Raw genomic sequence first — 19,944 nt, forward strand, 5'->3', positions numbered from 1 at the left:
ATGTGTAGAATAAAGCTCCACCCCCAACTGGGATGTGTAGAATAAAGCTCCACCCCCAACTGGGATGTGTAGAATAAAACTCCACCCACCCCCAACTGGGATGTGTAGAATAAAGCTCCCCCCCAACTGGGATGTGTAGAATAAAGCTCCCCCTCAAATGGGATGTGCAGAATAAAGCTACACCCCCAACTGGGATGTGTAGAATAAAGCCCCACCCCCCCCCCCCCAACTGGGATGTGTAGAATAAAGCTCCACCCCCAACTGGGATGTGTAGAATAAAGCTCCACCCCCCACTGGGATGTGTAGAATAAAACTCCACCCACCCCCAACTGAGATGTGTAGAATAAAGCTCCCCCCAACTGGGATGTGTAGAATAAAGCTCCCCCCTCAAATGGGATGTGCAGAATAAAGCTACACCCCCAACTGGGATGTGTAGAATAAAGCCCCCCCAACTGGGATGTGTCGAATAAAGCCCCCCCCCCCCCCCCCAACTGGGATGTGTAGAATAAAGCTCCCCCCCAAATGGGATGTGTAGAATAAAGCCCCCCCCCGCCCAACTGGGATGTGTAGAATAAAGCCCCCCCCCCCACCAACTGGGATGTGTAGAATAAAGCCCACCCCTCTCCCCCCCAACTGGGATGTGTAGAATAAAGCTCCCCCCAACTGGGATGTGTAGAATAAAGCTCCCCCCCAACTGGGATGTGTAGAATAAAGCTCCACCCCCAACTGGGATGTGTAGAATAAAGCTCCACCCCCAACTGGGATGTGTAGAATAAAGCTCCCCCCCCAACTGGGATGTGTAGAATAAAGCTCCCCCCAACTGGGATGTGTAGAATAAAGCTCCCCCACAACTGGGGTGTGTAGAATAAAGCTCCACCCCCAACTGGGATGTGTAGAATAAAGCTCCAACCCCAACTGGGTTGTGTAGAATAAAGCTCCACCCCCAAATGGGATGTGTAGAATAAAGCTCCACCACCAACTGGGATGTGTAGAATAAAGTTCCACCCCCAACTGGGATGTGTAGAATAAAGCTCCACCCACCCCCAACTGGGATGTGTACAATAAAGCTCCACCCACCCCCAACTGGGATGTGTAGAATAAAGCCCCCCCACCCCCCAACTGGGATGTCTAGAATAAAGCTCCACCCCCATCTGGGATGTGTAGAATAAAGTTCCCCCCCAACTGGGATGTGTAGAATAAAGCTCCCCCCTCAAATGGGATGTGCAGAATAAAGCTACACCCCCAACTGGGATGTGTAGAATAAAGCCCCCCCCCCCCAACTGGGATGTGTCGAATAAAGCCCCCCCCCCCCAACTGGGATGTGTAGAATAAAGCTCCCCCCCCAAATGGGATGTGTAGAATAAAGCCCTCCCCCCCACCAACTGGGATGTGTAGAATAAAGCCCCCCCCTCTCCCCCCCAACTGGGATGTGTAGAATAAAGCTCCCCCCAACTGGGATGTGTAGAATAAAGCTCCCCCCCAACTGGGATGTGTAGAATAAAGCTCCACCCCCAACTGGGATGTGTAGAATAAAGCTCCCCCCAACTGGGGTGTGTAGAATAAAGCTCCACCCCCAACTGGGGTGTGTAGAATAAAGCTCCACCCCCAACTGGGATGTGTAGAATAAAGCTCCACCCCCAACTGGGATGTGTAGAATAAAGCTCCACCCCCAAATGGGATGTGCAGAATAAAGCTCCACCACCAACTGGGATGTGTAGAATAAAGTTCCACCCCCAACTGGGATGTGTAGAATAAAGCTCCAACCAACTGGGATGTGTAGAATAAATCTCCACCCACCCCCAACTGGGATGTGTAGAATAAAGCTCCACCCACCCCCAACTGGGATGTGTAGAATAAAGCCCCCCCCACCCCCCAACTGGGATGTGTAGAATAAAGCTCCACCCCCAACTGGGATGTGTAGAATAAAGCTCCACCCCCAAAATGGATGTGTAGAATAAAGCTCCACCACCAACTGGGATGTGTAGAATAAAGTTCCACCCCCAACTGGGATGTGTAGAATAAAGCTCCAACCAACTGGGATGTGTAGAATAAAGCTCCACCCACCCCCAACTGGGATGTGTAGAATAAAGCTCCACCCACCCCAACTGGGATGTGTAGAATAAAGCCCCCCCCACCCCCCAACTGGGATGTCTAGAATTAAGCTCCACCCCCAACTGGGATGTGTAGAATAAAGCCCCACCCCCACAACAGGGATGTGTAGAATAAAAGCTCCCCCTCCCGAACTGGGATGTGTAGAATAAACTCCCCCCCACCCCCCAACTGGGATGTGTAGAATAAAGCTCCACCCCCAACTGGGATGTGTAGAATAAAGCTCCACTCCCAACTGGGATGTGTAGAATAAAGCTCCACCCCCAACTGGGATGTGTAGAATAAAACTCCACCCACCCCCAACTGGGATGTGTAGAATAAAACTCCACCCACCCCCAACTGGGATGTGTAGAATAAAGCCCCCCCCGCCCCCCAACTGGGATGTGTAGAATAAAAGCTCCCCCTCCCGAACTGGGATGTGTAGAATAAAGCTCCACCCCCAACTGGGATGTGTAGAATAAAGCTCCACCCCCAACTGGGATGTGTAGACTCAAGCTCCACCCCCAACTGGGATATGTAGAATCAAACTCCACCCCCAACTGGGATATGTAGAATCAAACTCCACCCCCAACTGGGATATGTAGAATCAAGCCCCCCAAATGGGATCCATTGAAAAGGTTACCAGTACCACTCTGCTCTCTTGTCCAATGGGTGTTATGGGAGAGCTGATAATCGTACGAGCCAAAACAAACAGTACCCACAGTGTGTCTGATTCTTTCATCATGTATGACACATACTGTGCTGGACTGCCCCCAATCACATATCCAAATGTCAACAGACCCATTACTCAATCTCAACGAGCAAAACAGTTGTACTGACACCCATTCTTCAACTCCCTCTGCTCCTCTCACGTCAAACACCAACAATAATACATTTAGCAGACGCGTTTATCAAAAGCGACTTAGTCATGCGTGCATACATTTTACGTATGGGTGGCCCAGGAACAAGCAACTTTTGGAGAAAATCCTTTAGGTAGGCAACAGTCTGCCGGGGTGGTTACCGTAGCAACAAGAGGAGAGGTCATCACAACACAAATGTCAAGGTAAACAGAAAGGTTACAGCTTTACTCCATTGAGACAAAGTGGAGAGAAATACAGGGCAATTCCCCAAATCGTTCACACTAATAGCACAGTCTTGGTTGTGTGGAGTGTTTGAAGTAGTTGCATAGAATAACCAGCAAGCAGGGGGCAAATTATTCAAATGAACAGTATAAATTCTCATACAGTGCTATGAAATTCAACTCATCCAGTGATTTACATCCATGCATCAATATAAAACATAAACATGATATAATAATGATAAAATAATGATATAATAAATGACGATAATATAATAATAATAATATAATAATAAAATAATATATTATAATGATAAGATATAATAATAATAATGATATAATAATACAATGATATAATACATATAATGATATAATTATAATAATGATAATAATAAAATGATATAATACATATAATGATATAATTATAATAATGATAATAATAAAATGATATAATACATATAATGATATAATAATAATGATAATAATATAGATGTAATAATAATATAATGATGTAATAATATAGATGTAATAATGATATAATAATATAGATGTAATAATGATATAATAATAATAATATCATGTAATAATAATGATATAATAATAGATGTAATAATATAATAATAATGATAATAATATAGATGTAATAATGATATAATAATAATAGATGTAATAATGATATAATAATAGATGTAATAATGATATAATAATGATATAATAATGATATAATAATGATATAATAACGATAATGATAATAATAATAATAATAATAATAAATGATATAATAATGATGTAATAAAGATAATAATAATCAAGATATTATAATAATAATGTAATAAAGATATAATAATAATAATAATGATAATAATAAATGATATTATAATAATAATGTAATAAAGATATAATAATAAAGATATAATAATAATAATAATAATAATAATATAATAAATTATATAATAATATTGCAACGAACAACTGACTGAAGACGGGATGGCATTCTTGTGGTTGAGTCCATTTGAGGTAACATGAACTCTTAATGTGATGAAACTGTTGCGCCTTGCAGAAACCATAGAATGAATAGAACAGGCTTGGAACCTCTAATCTGGCAATGTGACTGGTAAACTCGTAGGTACACTGGTAATGGCTGCCTGGTATTGTAATCAACAACTTCCATGGTAATGTTCATTCAAATTATGTTAACTGATGTGGCTCATGCAATGGAGTGTATTTTTTTTGTAATGTCAGATGAATCAACAAATCACAGCACATATTGATGGTACACTTCCTGCTTACTCTGTGCTTTGCTCCCATTGGTACACTATCAATGGCCACCAGTCCAACAATTATGCCATCAATGAATGGAATGGTGACGCACGTTCTATTCATTATATTTCTATGGCAGAACATGCAGCCAGGAGTGGACGTGCGGAGAAAGTGTCCACAAAAAGAAAGTACAAAAAGACACCTTGTTGCCGTAGTCAGAACGTTGCTAGGGAAATCACCCAAGACGTGCAGGGATTGATGCTAAACATCGTAACTTTTTTTATGAATGTGCAACTTTTACAAGTTGACTCAGACAACGTTCATGTTCATAACATTATTGAAATAATGTCATTCATTTTGCAGTTTTGTATCTTGGGGTCACGGAACATTTTTTGATGGGTGGCCCTTTGATACTATGGTTAGTCTGAACCAGTGTCAGTCTTGTCTGTAGACCGCAGCAAGTCTGTGTGAGTTGGATGCAGGTTGGAGACAGAGGGGCTCTGTGGCCCGTCAACCAGGGACCTGGCAGGAATGTAAAGGGAAGCCTCTGTCCAGTGATACACCACAAGTTTGTCCTGAACTCAGAACCAAACCAGGGGCCTGCCAGGAATGTAAAGGGAAGCCTCTGTCCAGTGATACACCACAAGTTTGTCCTGAACTCAGAACCAAACCAGGGGCCTGCCAGGAATGTAAAGGGAAGCCTCTGTCCAGTGATACACCACAAGTTTGTCCTGAACTCAGAACCAGACCAGGGGCCTGCCAGGAATGTAAAGGGAGTTGGAAGCCTCTGTCCAGTGATACACCACAAGTTTTTCCTGAACTCAGAACCAAACCAGGGGCCTGCCAGGAATGTAAAGGGAGTTGGAAGCCTCTGTCCAGTGATACACCACAAGTTTGTCCTGAACTCAGAACCAGACCAGGGGCCTGCCAGGAATGTAAAGGGAGTTGGAAGCCTCTGTCCAGTGATACACCACAAGTTTGTCCTGAACTCAGAACCAAACCAGGGGCCTGCCAGGAATGTAAAGGGAGTTGGAAGCCTCTGTCCAGTGATACACCACAAGTTTGTCCTGAACTCAGAACCAGACCAGGGCCCTAAGCATCCACCCTGTAGTTAATCAGCACACCTACACTTATAAAGATGGACTAACATCTGTTACTGCAGACTGAACCTCATGTTGTAGAGGCTGTATTGTAAACACAGACCTGTTACTGCAGACTGAACCTCATGTTGTAGAGGCTGTATTGTAAACACAGACCTGTTACTGCAGATTGAACCTCATGTTGTAGAGGCTGTATTGTAAACACAGACCTGTTACTGCAGACTGAACCTCATGTTATAGAGGCTGTATTGTAAACACAGACCTGTTACTGCAGACTGAACCTCATGTTATAGAGGCTGTATTGTAAACACAGACCTGTTACTGCAGACTGAACCTCATGTTGTAGAACCAGATTTACTTTGGAAACATGACTAAACATGACTAATTTGCAGTGTACAATTATAACTAGGATTTTTTCGAACAAACAGGAAACATTTACTAGGTCTGTTTCACTCTGCCAGATTGGCTTTGAAGAAGTGATTCCCCTTTAGCCTTTAAGTTCTCCCACTTAAAAATATGAGAGGGCCCGGGGTTCTGGGGAAAGGAGAGACCTGGGGTTCTGGGGAAATGAGAGACCTGGGGTTTTGGGGAAATGAGAGGCCTGGGGTTCTGGGGAAATGAGAGGCCCGGGGTTCTGGGGAAATGAGAGGCCCGGGGTTCTGGGGAAATGAGAGGCCCGGGGTTCTGGGGAAATGAGAGGCCCGGGGTTCTGGGGAAATGAGAGGCCCGGGGTTCTGGGGAAATGAGAGGCCCGGGGTTCTGGGGAAATGAGAGGCCCGGGGTTCTGGGGAAATGAGAGGCCTGGGGTTCTGGGGAAATGAGAGGCCTGGGGTTCTGGGGAAATGAGAGGCCTGGGGTTCTGGGGAAATGAGAGGCCTGGGGTTCTGGGAAAGTGAGAGACCTGGGGTTCTGGGAAAGTGAGAGACCTGGGGTTCTGGTTAAATGAGAGGCCTGGGGTTCTGGTTAATGGGCTTGGTGACATGGGGAGGGGGTAGGGTTAAGGGGGAGGGGGTAGGGTTAGGGGGTTAGGGCATGGTGCTCCACCTCTCCAGTGAGTCTACACTATAAAACACCTATCAGTATGTCTTCAACCCCCTCGCTAGCTATGAAGGGAAGACAGATCAACACAGGAGTAATCATATAAATAACGTGTAAAGTATGGGACTGTATTACCTTCATCACAGTCCTCTAGGCTCTTCTTGGGTGACCAGCGTAATGATTCTGTGTCTGAAAATGAAGTTTTGAAACTGTCAGTCAGGCATAATCTGAGGTCTGTTCATGACACCGTTTGCCCTAACATCCATGACATTGTATAATACACTGGGTGTAATAGCTTTCTGTGTTTGGAGAATTGTGTACTAGTGCTGAGCGATTAACCAAAATGTAGGGGTTTAAAAAAAATACAAAAATATATTGACTGACGACGGTTCAATTATTTCAATTCCATTTCCTTCAATTTTTTTCTGTGAGATCAATGCGCAGTTTTTCTAGAGATGAATCAGCTCAAGCCCTGTGTAATGTATGCAACGAACGGTGGCAGCAGGTAGCCTAGTGGTTAGATTTCAATGCAGCCGTTGATATTATTGACCATAACCTTTTACGACGTCATTTCCGGTCACAACTTGCAGACTTGTTTACGTGTTGCTGTGCGTTTTGTTGCCACCCTGTTTTGCTACCTGACAACTTTACGTTTTTTACTTCTTAATTACCGTTTATATTTTTGTTTTTTCCCTCCGGACGCTTTATCTGGACGTGGTTCGTCAGGACCTCCACCAGCCAACCAGTAGTAACATTAACATGATGCTTTATCTGGACGTGGTTCTACAGGACCTCCACCAGCCAACCAGTAGTAACATTAACATGATGCTTTATCTGGACGTGGTTCGTCAGGACCTCCACCAGCCAACCAGTAGTAACATTAACATGATGCTTTATCTGGACGTGGTTCTACAGGACCTCCACCAGCCAACCAGTAGTAACATTAACATGATGCTTTATCTGGACGTGGTTCTACAGGACCTCCACCAGCCAACCAGTAGTAACATTAACATGATGCTTTATCTGGACGTGGTTCTACAGGACCTCCACCAGCCAACCAGTAGTAACATTAACATGATGCTTTATCTGGACGTGGTTCTACAGGACCTCCACCAGCCAACCAGTAGTAACATTAACATGATGCTTTATCTGGACGTGATTCGTCAGGACCTCCACCAGCCGAAGCTAAGTAGTAACATTAACATGATGCTTTATCTGGACGTGATTCGTCAGGACCTCCACCAGCCGAAGCTAAGTAGTAACATTAACATGATGCTTTATCTGGACGTGGTTCGTCAGGACCTCCACCAGCCGAAGCTAAGTAGTAACATTAACATGATGCTTTATCTGGACGTGGTTCGTCAGGACCTCCACCAGCCAACCAGTAGTAACATTAACATGATGCTTTATCTGGACGTGGTTCGTCAGGACCTCCACCAGCCAACCAGTAGTAACATTAACATGATGCTTTATCTGGACGTGGTTCTACAGGACCTCCACCAGCCAACCAGTAGTAACATTAACATGATGCTTTATCTGGACGTGGTTCTACAGGACCTCCACCAGCCAACCAGTAGTAACATTAACATGATGCTTTATCTGGACGTGATTCGTCAGGACCTCCACCAGCCGAAGCTAAGTAGTAACATTAACATGATGCTTTATCTGGACGTGATTCGTCAGGACCTCCACCAGCCGAAGCTAAGTAGTAACATGAACATGATGCTTTATCTGGACGTGGTTCGTCAGGACCTCCACCAGCAGAAGCTAAGTAGTAACATGAACATGACGCTTTATCTGGACATGGTTCGTCAGGACCTCCACCAGCAGAAGCTAAGTAGTAACATTAACATGATGCTTTATCTGGACGTGGTTCGTCAGGACCTCCACCAGCAGAAGCTAAGTAGTAACATGAACATGATGCTTTATCTGGACGTGGTTCGTCAGGACCTCCAACAGCAGAAGCTAAGTAGTAACATGAACATGATGCTTTATCTGGACGTGGTTCGTCAGGACCTCCACCAGCAGAAGCTAAGTAGTAACATGAACATGACGCTTTATCTGGACATGGTTCGTCAGGACCTCCACCAGCAGAAGCTAAGTAGTAACATGAACATGATGCTTTATCTGGACGTGGTTCGTCAGGACCTCCACCAGCAGAAGCTAAGTAGTAACATGAACATGATGCTTTATCTGGACATGGTTCGTCAGGACCTCCACCAGCAGAAGCTAAGTAGTAACATTAACATGATGCTTTATCTGGACGTGGTTCGTCAGGACCTCCACCAGCAGAAGCTAAGTAGTAACATTAACATGATGCTTTATCTGGACGTGGTTCGTCAGGACCTCCACCAGCCGAAGCTAAGTAGTAACATGAACATGATGCTTTATCTGGACGTGGTTCGTCAGGACCTCCACCAGCCGAAGCTAAGTAGTAACATGAACATGATGCTTTATCTGGACGTGGTTCGTCAGGACCTCCACCAGCAGAAGCTAAGTAGTAACATTAACATGATGCTTTATCTGGACATGGTTCGTCAGGACCTCCACCAGCAGAAGCTAAGTAGTAACATTAACATGATGCTTTATCTGGACGTGGTTCGTCAGGACCTCCACCAGCCGAAGCTAAGTAGTAACATGAACATGATGCTTTATCTGGACGTGGTTCGTCAGGACCTCCACCAGCCGAAGCTAAGTAGTAACATGAACATGATGCTTTATCTGGACGTGGTTCGTCAGGACCTCCACCAGCCGAAGCTAAGTAGTAACATGAACATGATGCTTTATCTGGACGTGGTTCGTCAGGACCTCCACCAGCAGAAGCTAAGTAGTAACATGAACATGATGCTTTATCTGGACATGGTTCGTCAGGACCTCCACCAGCCGAAGCTAAGTAGTAACATTAACATGATGCTTTATCTGGACGTGGTTCGTCAGGACCTCCACCAGCCGAAGCTAAGTAGTAACATTAACATGATGCTTTATCTGGACGTGGTTCTACAGGACCTCCACCAGCCAACCAGTAGTAACATTAACATGATGCTTTATCTGGACGTGGTTCTACAGGACCTCCACCAGCCAACCAGTAGTAACATTAACATGATGCTTTATCTGGACGTGGTTCATCAGGACCTCCACCAGCCAACCAGTAGTAACATTAACATGCTACTTTATCTGGACGTGGTTCATCAGGACCTCCACCAGCCAACCAGTAGTAACATTAACATGCTACTTTATCTGGACGTGGTTCTACAGGACCTCCACCAGCCAACCAGTAGTAACATTAACATGATGCTTTATCTGGACGTGGTTCGTCAGGACCTCCACCAGCCGAAGCTAAGTAGTAACATTAACATGATGCTTTATCTGGACGTGGTTCGTCAGGACCTCCACCAGCCAACCAGTAGTAACATGAACATGATGCTTTATCTGGACGTGGTTCGTCAGGACCTCCACCAGCAGAAGCTAAGTAGTAACATGAACATGATGCTTTATCTGGACATGGTTCGTCAGGACCTCCACCAGCCGAAGCTAAGTAGTAACATTAACATGATGCTTTATCTGGACGTGGTTCGTCAGGACCTCCACCAGCCGAAGCTAAGTAGTAACATTAACATGATGCTTTATCTGGACGTGGTTCTACAGGACCTCCACCAGCCAACCAGTAGTAACATTAACATGATGCTTTATCTGGACGTGGTTCTACAGGACCTCCACCAGCCAACCAGTAGTAACATTAACATGATGCTTTATCTGGACGTGGTTCTACAGGACCTCCACCAGCCAACCAGTAGTAACATTAACATGATGCTTTATCTGGACGTGGTTCATCAGGACCTCCACCAGCCAACCAGTAGTAACATTAACATGCTACTTTATCTGGACGTGGTTCTACAGGACCTCCACCAGCCAACCAGTAGTAACATTAACATGATGCTTTATCTGGACGTGGTTCGTCAGGACCTCCACCAGCCGAAGCTAAGTAGTAACATTAACATGATGCCTTCTAATTGCAGTCGCTGTACTCATAATATACAGGAGAACGAAGTCCAGCTTCAGACGCAATCGTTAGGCAAGGGTAATTTGAGTGTAGGAAAGGATGAAACAGCGTCTGTGCCACCAGTAAGTACAGATAGTAGTATAAATCCCCTGGCACAGTCCCCGCAGCCGGACAACTTTCTCACGGTTTCTGGAAGGAAATGCTGTAGGAACGCTCAACCGGTGTCGCTCATTCAGCCGACAGAAACTTTCAACCGGTTTTCCCCATTAAGCAGCGAGTCGGAGTCGGAGTCAGAGGCCGAGCCTTCTCTTGTCTCTACTCCTCCCGTTACGGGGTCTGAGACGCCGAAGCTTCCCACCATTAGCTCAGACAAATTGAAAACTCAAGTCATTGGCGACTCCATTAACCGCAGTATTAGACTTAAAACGAATCATCCAGCGATCATACACTGTTTACCAGGGGGCAGGGCTACCGACGTTAAGGCTAATCTGAAGATGGTGCTGGCTAAAGCTAAAACTGGCGAGTGTAGAGAGTATAGAGATATCGTTATCCACGTCGGCACCAACGATGTTAGGATGAAACAGTCAGAGATCACCATCACCACATAGCTTCTGCGTGTAAATGAGCTAGAAAGATGTGTCGGCATCGAGTAATTGTCTCTAATTGTCTCTGGACCCTGATCTCTCTTTTGAAGAACATATCAAGACCATTTCAAGGACAGCTTTTTTCCATCTACGTAAAAATTGCAAAAATCGCAAAAATCAGAAACTTTCTGTCCAAAAATGATGCAGAAAAATTAATCCAAGCTTTTGTCATTTCTAAGTTAGACTACTGCAATGCTCTACTTTCCGGCTACCCGGATAAAGCACTAAATAAACTTCAGTTAGTGCTAAATACGGCTGCTAGAATCCTGACTAGAACCAAAAAATTTGATCATATTACTCCAGGGCTAGCCTCCCTACACTGGCTTCCTGTCAAAGCAAGGGCTGTTTTCAAGGTTTTTCTGCTAACCTACAAAGCATTACATGGGCTTGCACCTACCTATCTCTCTGATTTGGTCCTGCCGTACATACCTACACGTACGCTACGGTCACAAGACGCAGGCCTCCTAATTGTCCCTAGAATTTCTAAACAAACAGCTGGAGGCAGGGCTTTCTCCTATAGAGCTCAATTTTTATGGAACGGTCTGCCTACCCATGTCGGAGACGCAAACTCGGTCTCAACCTTTAAGTCTTTACTGAAGACTCATCTCTTCAGTGGGTCATATGATTGAGTGTAGTCTGGGCCAGGAGTGGGAAGGTGAACGGAAAGGCTCTGGAGCAACGAACCGCCCTTGCTGTCTCTGCCTGGCCGGTTCCCCTCTTTCCACTGGGATTCTCTGCCTCTCCCCTATTACAGGGGCTGAGTCACTGGCTTACTGGGGCTCTCTCATACCGTCCCTGGGAGGGGTGCGTCACCTGAGTGGGTTGAGTCACTGATGTGATCGTCCTGTCTGGGTTGGCGCCCCCCCCTTGGGTTGTGCCGTGGCGGAAATCTTTGTGGGCTATACTCATTCTTGTCTCAGGATGGTAAGTTGGTGGTTGAAGATATCCCTCTAGTGGTGTGGGGGCTGTGCTTTGGCAAAGTGGGTGGGGTTATATCCTTCCTGTTTGGCCCTGTCCGGGGGTGTCCTCGGATGGGGCCACAGTGTCTCCTGACCCCTCCTGTCTCAGCCTCCAGTATTTATGCTGCAGTAGTTTATGTGTCGGGGGGCTAGAGTCAGTTTGTTATATCTGGAGTACTTCTCCTGTCCTATTCGGTGTCCTGTGTGAATTTAAGTGTGCTCTCTCTAATTCTCTCTTTCTCTCTCTGAGGACCTGAGCCCTAGGACCATGCCTCAGGACTACCTGACATGACGACTCCTTGCTGTCCCCAGTCCACCTGACCGTGCTGCTGCTCCAGTTTCAACTGTTCTGCCTTATTATTATTATTGGACCATGCTGGTCATTTATGAACATTTGAACATCTTGGCCATGTTCTGTTATAATCTCCACCCGGCACAGCCAGAAGAGGACTGGCCACCCCACATAGCCTGGTTCCTCTCTAGGTTTCTTCCTAGGTTTTGGCCTTTCTAGGGAGTTTTTCCTAGCCACCGTGCTTCTACACCTGCATTGCTTGCTGTTTGGGGTTTTAGGCTGGGTTTCTGTACAGCACTTTGAGATATCAGCTGATGTACGAAGGGCTATATAAAAACATTTGATTTGTTAGATAGTTGGGCCAGTAACCGAAAGGTTTCTGGACCGAATCCCCGAGCTGACAGGGTAAAAGTCTGTCGTTCTGCCCCTGAAAAAGGCAGTTTACCCACTGTTCGCCGGTAGGCCATCATTGTAAATAAGAAGTTGTTCTTAACTGACTTGACTAGTTAAATAAAGGTTACATTTAAAATAAAATAAAATGTAGTAGGGAGTTGTAGTTCCAAACAGGCCAATATTCTACAAAGTTAATTAGCACATTTTCTGCGCTAAACTACTATGTCCATAATCCATTTTTCACCTACTTATCCAGTCCACTGCACTGTGGGGCAGACACGGAGACAGGGGGATAGAGAGCAGTTGCTTCTCAACCTGAAAATACATGATCCAAGTGATTGATAGTTGGTATTCAGCAGTCAAATGAATGCTTTATTTACTTTGAACTACTAAAACAAGGATTTTGTCAGACAGCAAAGGCAGCAGGTACAGTTGAAGTCGGAAGTTTACATAAACAAGTTTTAATAACTCCAACCTAAGTGTTTCAGCCACTCCACAAATTTCTTGTTAACTTCACTGGGGTAGGGGGCAGCATTCGGAATTTCGGATGAAAAGCGTGCCCAAATTAAACTGCCTGCTACTCAGGCCCAGAAGCTACGATATGCATATAATTGGTAGATGAAGTTTCTGAAGTTTCTAAAACTGTTAAAATAATATCTGTGAGTATAACGGAACTGATATGGCAAGCGAAAACCTGAGGAAAATCCATCCAGGATGTACTATTATTTTGTATGTCTGTTTTTTTATTGAAATCTGGGATGTTGAGAGCCTGCTTTGTGCCTTTGGATTACTGAACTAAACGCACCAACAAAACTGAGGTTTTCGGACATAAAGAGGGACATTGTCAAACAAAACAAACATGTATTGCGTAACATGGAAGTCCTGGGAGTGCCACCAGATGAAAATCAAAGGTAAGTGATTCATTTTAACGCCATTTCTGACTTTTGTGACACCTCTCCTTGGTTGGAAAATGGCTGTATGGTTTTCTGTGGCTAGGCGCTGACTTAACATAATCGCATGGTGTGCTTTCGCTGTAAAGCCTTTTTGAAATCTGACATTTTGGATCGGATTAACAAGAAGTTTACCTTTAACATGGGGTATAATACTTGTATGTTTGAGAAAATGTAATTATGGGATTTCTGTTGTTTTGAATTTGGTGCCCTGCAATTTCACTGGCTGTTGTCGAGGTGGGACGCTACCGTCCCACTTGTACCAGAGTGGTTAACATTATAGTTTGGGAAAGTTGGTTAGGACATCTACTTTGTGCATGACAAGTAATTTTTCCAACAACGGTTTACAGACAGATTATTTCACTGTATCACAATTCCAGTGGGTCAGAAGTTTACATACACTAACTTGACTGTGCCTTTAACAGCTTGGAAAATTCCAGAAAATGAAGTCATGGCTTTAGAAGCTTCTGATTGGCTAATTGACATCATTTGAGTCAATTGGAGGTGTACCTGTAGATGTATTTCAAGGCCTACCTTCAAACTCAGTGCCTCTTTGCTTGATATCATGGGAACTATATCGACATAAGCTGACAGGCCGCTCAGCAAGGAAGAAGCCACTGCTCCACAACCGGCATCAAAAAGCCAGACTACGGGTTGTAACTGCACATGGGGACAAAGATCGTACTTTTTGGAGAAATGTCCTCTGGTCTGATGAAACAAAAATAGAACTGTTTGGCGATAATGACCATTGTTATGTTTGGAGGGAAAAGGGGGAGGCTTGCAAGCCGAAGAACACCATCCCAACCGTGAAGCACGGGGGTGGCAGCATCATGTTGTGGGGGTGCTTTGCTGCAGGAGGGACTGGTGCATTTCACAAAATAGATGGCAATGGAAATTATGTGGATATATTGAAGCAACATCTCAAGACATCAGTCAGGAAGTTAAAGCTTGGTCGCAAATGGGTCTTCCAAATGGACAATGACCCCAAGCATACTTCCAAAGTTGTGGCAAAATGTCTCAACAAAGTCAAGGTATTGGAGTGGCCATCACAAAGCCCTGACCTCAATCCTATAGACAATGTGTGGGCAGAACTGACAAAGCATATGCGAGCAAGGAGGCCTACAAACCTGACTCAGTTACACCAGCGCTGTCAGGGTGAATGGGCCAAAATACACCCAACTTATCGTGGGAAGCTTATGGAAGACTACCTGAAACTTCTGACCCAAGTTAAACAATTTAAAGGCAATGCTACCAAATACACACAATTAGTATGTAAACTTCTGACCCACTGGGAATGTGATGAAAGAAATAAAAGCTGAAATAAATAATTCTCTGCTATTATTCTGACATTTCACATTCTTAAAATAAAGTGTTGATCCTAACTGACCTAAAACAGGGCATTTTTACTAGGATGTCATGTCAGGAATTGTGAAAAACTGAGTTAAAATGTATTTGGCTTAGGTATATGTAAACCTCAGACTTCAACTGTATATAGAGACGACATGTTGACTATAGAGACTTGGAATAAAATGTCATCAAATAAAATACATGTAATATACTCAACGGAAATGTGTTAAGTAATGTAATATGAATAACTGATGGTTAAGTAATAAATTAGTCATGGGCAGTTTACCATCATGGGACTTTCATTAATTGTTTTATTCTGTTGTTACAGCATTTAATGTCTAAAATAATAATAGAAGCCAAAATCAAAAAACGTGTTTTATTATTTTATAATAATCTAAACAGAAACCGAACCAACCTCAAAAAGCACTAGTAGCTCAGCACTATTGTGTACACTAGCCTGAGTGTCAGTCTGTGCCATCATGCTAAATCCTTGACTTATTGTCACGCCAAACATTGTTTGCATGTTGGCACAAGCAGACTGGCACTCAGGCTAGTGTACAAAATGCTCATGAACACACAGTGACAGTCATCATATAATTTAAAAAAAGATGAGATATAGATATATATATATTAGTCATAATGGTCTTAATATATTAATTTCCACAATAGCAGTTCAGCGTAGCCTCATATTTTTTGGGCTGAAGTGGGTCAAGTTGGTAATGATTTTACAAGTAGAACGACACGGTCGGGAGGAGAAGCTTCATTTCCAAAAGTTCCCAGCGGTCAAATCCATTCATTTTTAAGACAGTGTTGTCACCAACGCTGTGTTTTATTCATTAGGTATGTCGTGGAATTATTACACATTACAATGTCAAAGCATTTGGAAAAAAAATGAAAAAAGAGACAATGACATTTGCATGACAATGAATCGTTACTCGAAATTCCATAAGCATTTTACAACCCTAAATCACACAATACTACCTACACACCAAGCAATCAGAGAGGTCTGATCGAGTCAAAGGAGAGTCATGATATCAGGGAACAGGGCGTTTTAGGTCTTGACGTTACTCAACCGGACAACGTTACTTTTCATTCTTGTTGTGAACGTAGTAAACGGATCGTTCCAATTACAACACGTTAGAGACGTGGATGTAAAGACCATGTATCCTCCCACAGTCTAGTCTGGGGCTTTTCTATGGAGACAGACAGCCGAGAACAAACAGTAACACCACACTAACCTACCGTTCGATAACATTAACACCCAGCAGTCCCGGTCGTTGAACAAAAGTTACAAATGAACCACGGATCGGAGAAATGCCCCAAACTGAAAACCATGCGGTGAGGGTTAAGTACAGTTGCTTGATATCTAGGGAACTGGGAGTCTGCAATGTCTCTTCTCCTGTCTGCACAGCGTTGGATGACGCCATTTCAGTCGCTGCCAGCCCAGTCTGCCACACAGCAGAAACACTTTTAACAGTCGAGAAAACAGGCAACACAAAACGTGCACAAATCATCACATTCGGAAATGTGTATAAAAAAAAACATCGGAATTCACGTGCGCTTCTTGAAATCATCTCTTCAATGTGACATTGTTGTTGGACATCGGGAACAAAGTGCTAGGGTACTAGACATCATTATTCGAGTGGGTGACTCGACCGTACCCAGCTCTCTCCACCGAGGATCCGTAGCCAAATAGTGCGATAAAACTAAGCTCGACAACACTAACCAAGAACTGACACGAATCATTCCACTTCAATGACAGCAAAGCACGATAAAGTCATTGAAAGTAACAGTGCTGCGGGACTATTGAAAACAGATTTATTCACTCAAGTCTGCGCGAGCGGTGATCTGTTGTTGTACAAATCTGCTGTGGCGGTCGAGGACATCGGTGTGTGCCTCTCTGACAAAGAAACAAATGTGACAACAAGGTCAAGCCCAATAAAGTAGTTTCAAACACTGAATTATAAACAAATAATACTCTCCGAGGATAAAGTCACTGTTTAGGAGGCTCGATAGATCCCTTTCTCTTGGAATCATCTCGATGGCTACAATGTCACCCAAAACAACACCGCAGGTCCAATCCTTTCCCCCAGCTCGAGGTTAAGCAGCAAGCTGTCTCAACATGTCAATGCACGTCCAATATGTCCCTGGTCCCTGCAACTTGCCGCACACTGCAGCTCGGATGGGTTAGCGAAGAAAACGGATCCGCGATAACCTTCTTTGGGTTGTCATTTCTGTTCTGCTCACTTCGTTTTTGGCCATTTTTGACAGAGGCGAGGGCAGGCAGGGGAAGTGTCGACCCGGAATTATCAGGCAACAAAAAACGACGAAATCCCTTCGACGAGGAGGAACATGTAAATAACAATGTGTCGAGCTGCGACTACAGGGACTTGATTCAGTTGCAACATTGTTTCTGCGCTAAAATCAAGGCAACAAAATAAATATAGCCTAGTTCAGATTCCCAGCCGGCTGGTTGTGAAACTCCAGATACCGATTGGAAGTCGATGCAAGAGGTAATTTATAAATGGAAAAATACTTCCATCACCATGTAGCCAGTCTTACATAAGGACCAGCTCGGACCTGGCAGCATGTCCTCCCAGTTAACGAGCTACCAAGCAAACACAACAAAGTGGTCGTAGTGTTTTCAAGCCCAAAACAACAGTCGGTTGTTAGTCCGGTAGAAAGTGATCCTTTCACTACGATTGTGAAACATGTCGACAACAGCGCGGGTTACAATGAATAACGTTAACAAGCCGCATTGTTCAGCATGAAATAAAGTAAGAGATGCTGAAACGAGGTTTACCATAACTGTTACGCTATTCATAAAATAAAAACGGATACACAGAGGAAATGGTTAGGTTAACCGTGTGTGCATTTAAGAGTTACGATAACATTTTCACGATTGATGTTTCAATTACTCTCGCTTCATGTTGATCACAGTTGAATCCGTTGTTTTTTTATTCTTTCAGACATCGACATTCAATGTAGTTAAATGTTTCATGTCCTAAAGCATGCAAAAGCACAATCCCTTTACCTATGAAGTCAATTTGATGAGGTCTTCTTTCGACGAAGGAAATGTCCAGAGGAATCCATTTAAAAAAATGTAATTTCCCAGGTTGTATGCGTTGGTCCGCTGACCCCTGCTCTGGTTGATGTTGGGATATGAATTCGTCCGAGTCGTACACGGTATCCGAAGCTAGAGAGCGCTTTCTCTGTGATGCTCTCCCCCCGCTTCTGAAAAGGACTGGCGGATTCCTCAACCCGCCCACGGCCTTCAATATGTTCCCTCATTGGACAACACATTATGGTTGCCGCCCTTTAGCTTGTATGATTGGCTGGGTTTTTTTTCTCCGATACAACGATTCCAGTATCCTTTAATAACGGCGTGTGTAGGTGGGAGATGTAGTCATTACAGGAGTTATTTACACCTGAATAGGCTGGGGAGATACGAGACAAGAAACGATGCAAAACACGACAGCTCCCACAATTCCTTCCGAGGAGCACTCGAAAGAGGTTGTTGAGTGCCCCACCTACTCCTGCGGGTTCTCTGTTAAGGAGACAGAGACTTTATAGAGTCGTCACTAGATACAACAGCCACACATGGAGAAACCCAACCTATTTCTACAATTTATCTTATTTTAATCTGATTTCTAACCTAACCACACGGCTAGCAGTATGCTTAATCATAACCTTACATTAAGTCCAGAAAGCGAATTGTTGTTTTTTAGCGCCTGTTTTACTTTGTGGCTGTGGTAACTAACTAGTGAATACCGTATTGCCACCAATGTAAGTATGTAAAGTCATAAGCTAATTGTCTCTGTCAGAATCAAGAACAAAGTCTTGCTGGGCATTAAGAAGATCGATCCACAGGGTCATATCAAACTGTACATCTAGTATTTCCTGTGCAGCAGTATGTACAGATCTCTCTACAGCTCCAAAATGCATGCATATTGTTTCCACTTTGAGGTACATATTTTACAGTTAGGAGACATATTTGTTTTCATTCTATGGAGTCTCATTGGAGTGTAATAACATTTGTACAAAAATGTGCAATTAGATTCTTTCATTTTTACATTAGTAGAGGAAGAGTATACCCTGTTGCAAACCTCCGCCCATAACTCATCACTGGTAGTCAGACCAAGGTCCTTTTCCAGATTATTTTCAAAGGAGTAAAGGAGGAAAGAAAGGAGTCTATAAATATAAGATATTTAGCCTTTAATGGAGTGTGCTGTGACAAGAAGGGTTTCAACTTCATTCAACTGAGTTCTAAACCTCCCCTTGGAAGTAAATGAGGAAATGACAAGTCTAATTTGAAGATATATATTTTTTAAATGGGATCTTGGCACATTGAATTCACTGCAGAGCTCTTGAAATGAATTCAGTATAGTGGTTTTCTGATGAAATAGGTCTGAAAAGGTCCTGATTCCTAGAGTATGCCAAAGATTAAAGTGATTTGCACTTTTCACGTCAAAGTACGTTCATCTCTAGGAGACGGAACATGTCTCCTTCCTGAGCGGTATGACGGCTGCGTGGTCCCATGGTGTTTATACTTGTGTGCTATTGTTTGTACAGATGAACGTGGTACCTTCAGGCGTTTGGAAATTGCTCCCAAGGATGAACCAGACTTGATGAGGTCTACAAAAACCACCATTGTCCCTGTGCCCAAGAACACAAAGGCAACCTGTCTAAATTACTACAGACCACTAGCACTCACGCCCGTAGCCATGAAGTGCTTTGAAAGGCTGGTAATGGCTCACATCAACACCATTATCCTAGAAACCCTAGACCCACTCTA

The 19,944-nt window shown here is 43.9% G+C and overlaps 1 protein-coding gene across 4 annotated transcripts in view; it reads right to left on the minus strand.

The window, feature by feature from the left end:
- Positions 1–18,422, minus strand: part of LOC110499571 (AT-rich interaction domain 4B) — a 175,863-nt gene extending 157,441 nt beyond the window's left edge. For 3 of the 4 annotated variants that reach the window (XM_090211963.1, XM_090211961.1, XM_090211962.1), the window contains exons 1-2: positions 18,184–18,398; positions 6,700–6,753 (exon numbers count right to left, since the gene is read on the minus strand). In XM_090211963.1, coding sequence (XP_090068089.1) covers positions 6,700–6,705 — 6 coding nt within the window. In that variant the 5' untranslated portion in view covers positions 6,706–6,753; positions 18,184–18,398. Of the gene's footprint in view, positions 1–6,699; positions 6,754–18,183 lie in introns of all 4 variants that reach the window. The other variant, XM_090211960.1, reaches the window with a different exon arrangement.
- Between the last annotated feature and the right edge of the window lie 1,522 nt (positions 18,423–19,944).

This window comes from Oncorhynchus mykiss, chromosome 20, assembly GCF_057628025.1.
Source record: "Oncorhynchus mykiss isolate SJ-2025 chromosome 20, ASM5762802v1, whole genome shotgun sequence".
In the NCBI taxonomy this organism is placed as follows: domain Eukaryota; kingdom Metazoa; phylum Chordata; class Actinopteri; order Salmoniformes; family Salmonidae; genus Oncorhynchus; species Oncorhynchus mykiss.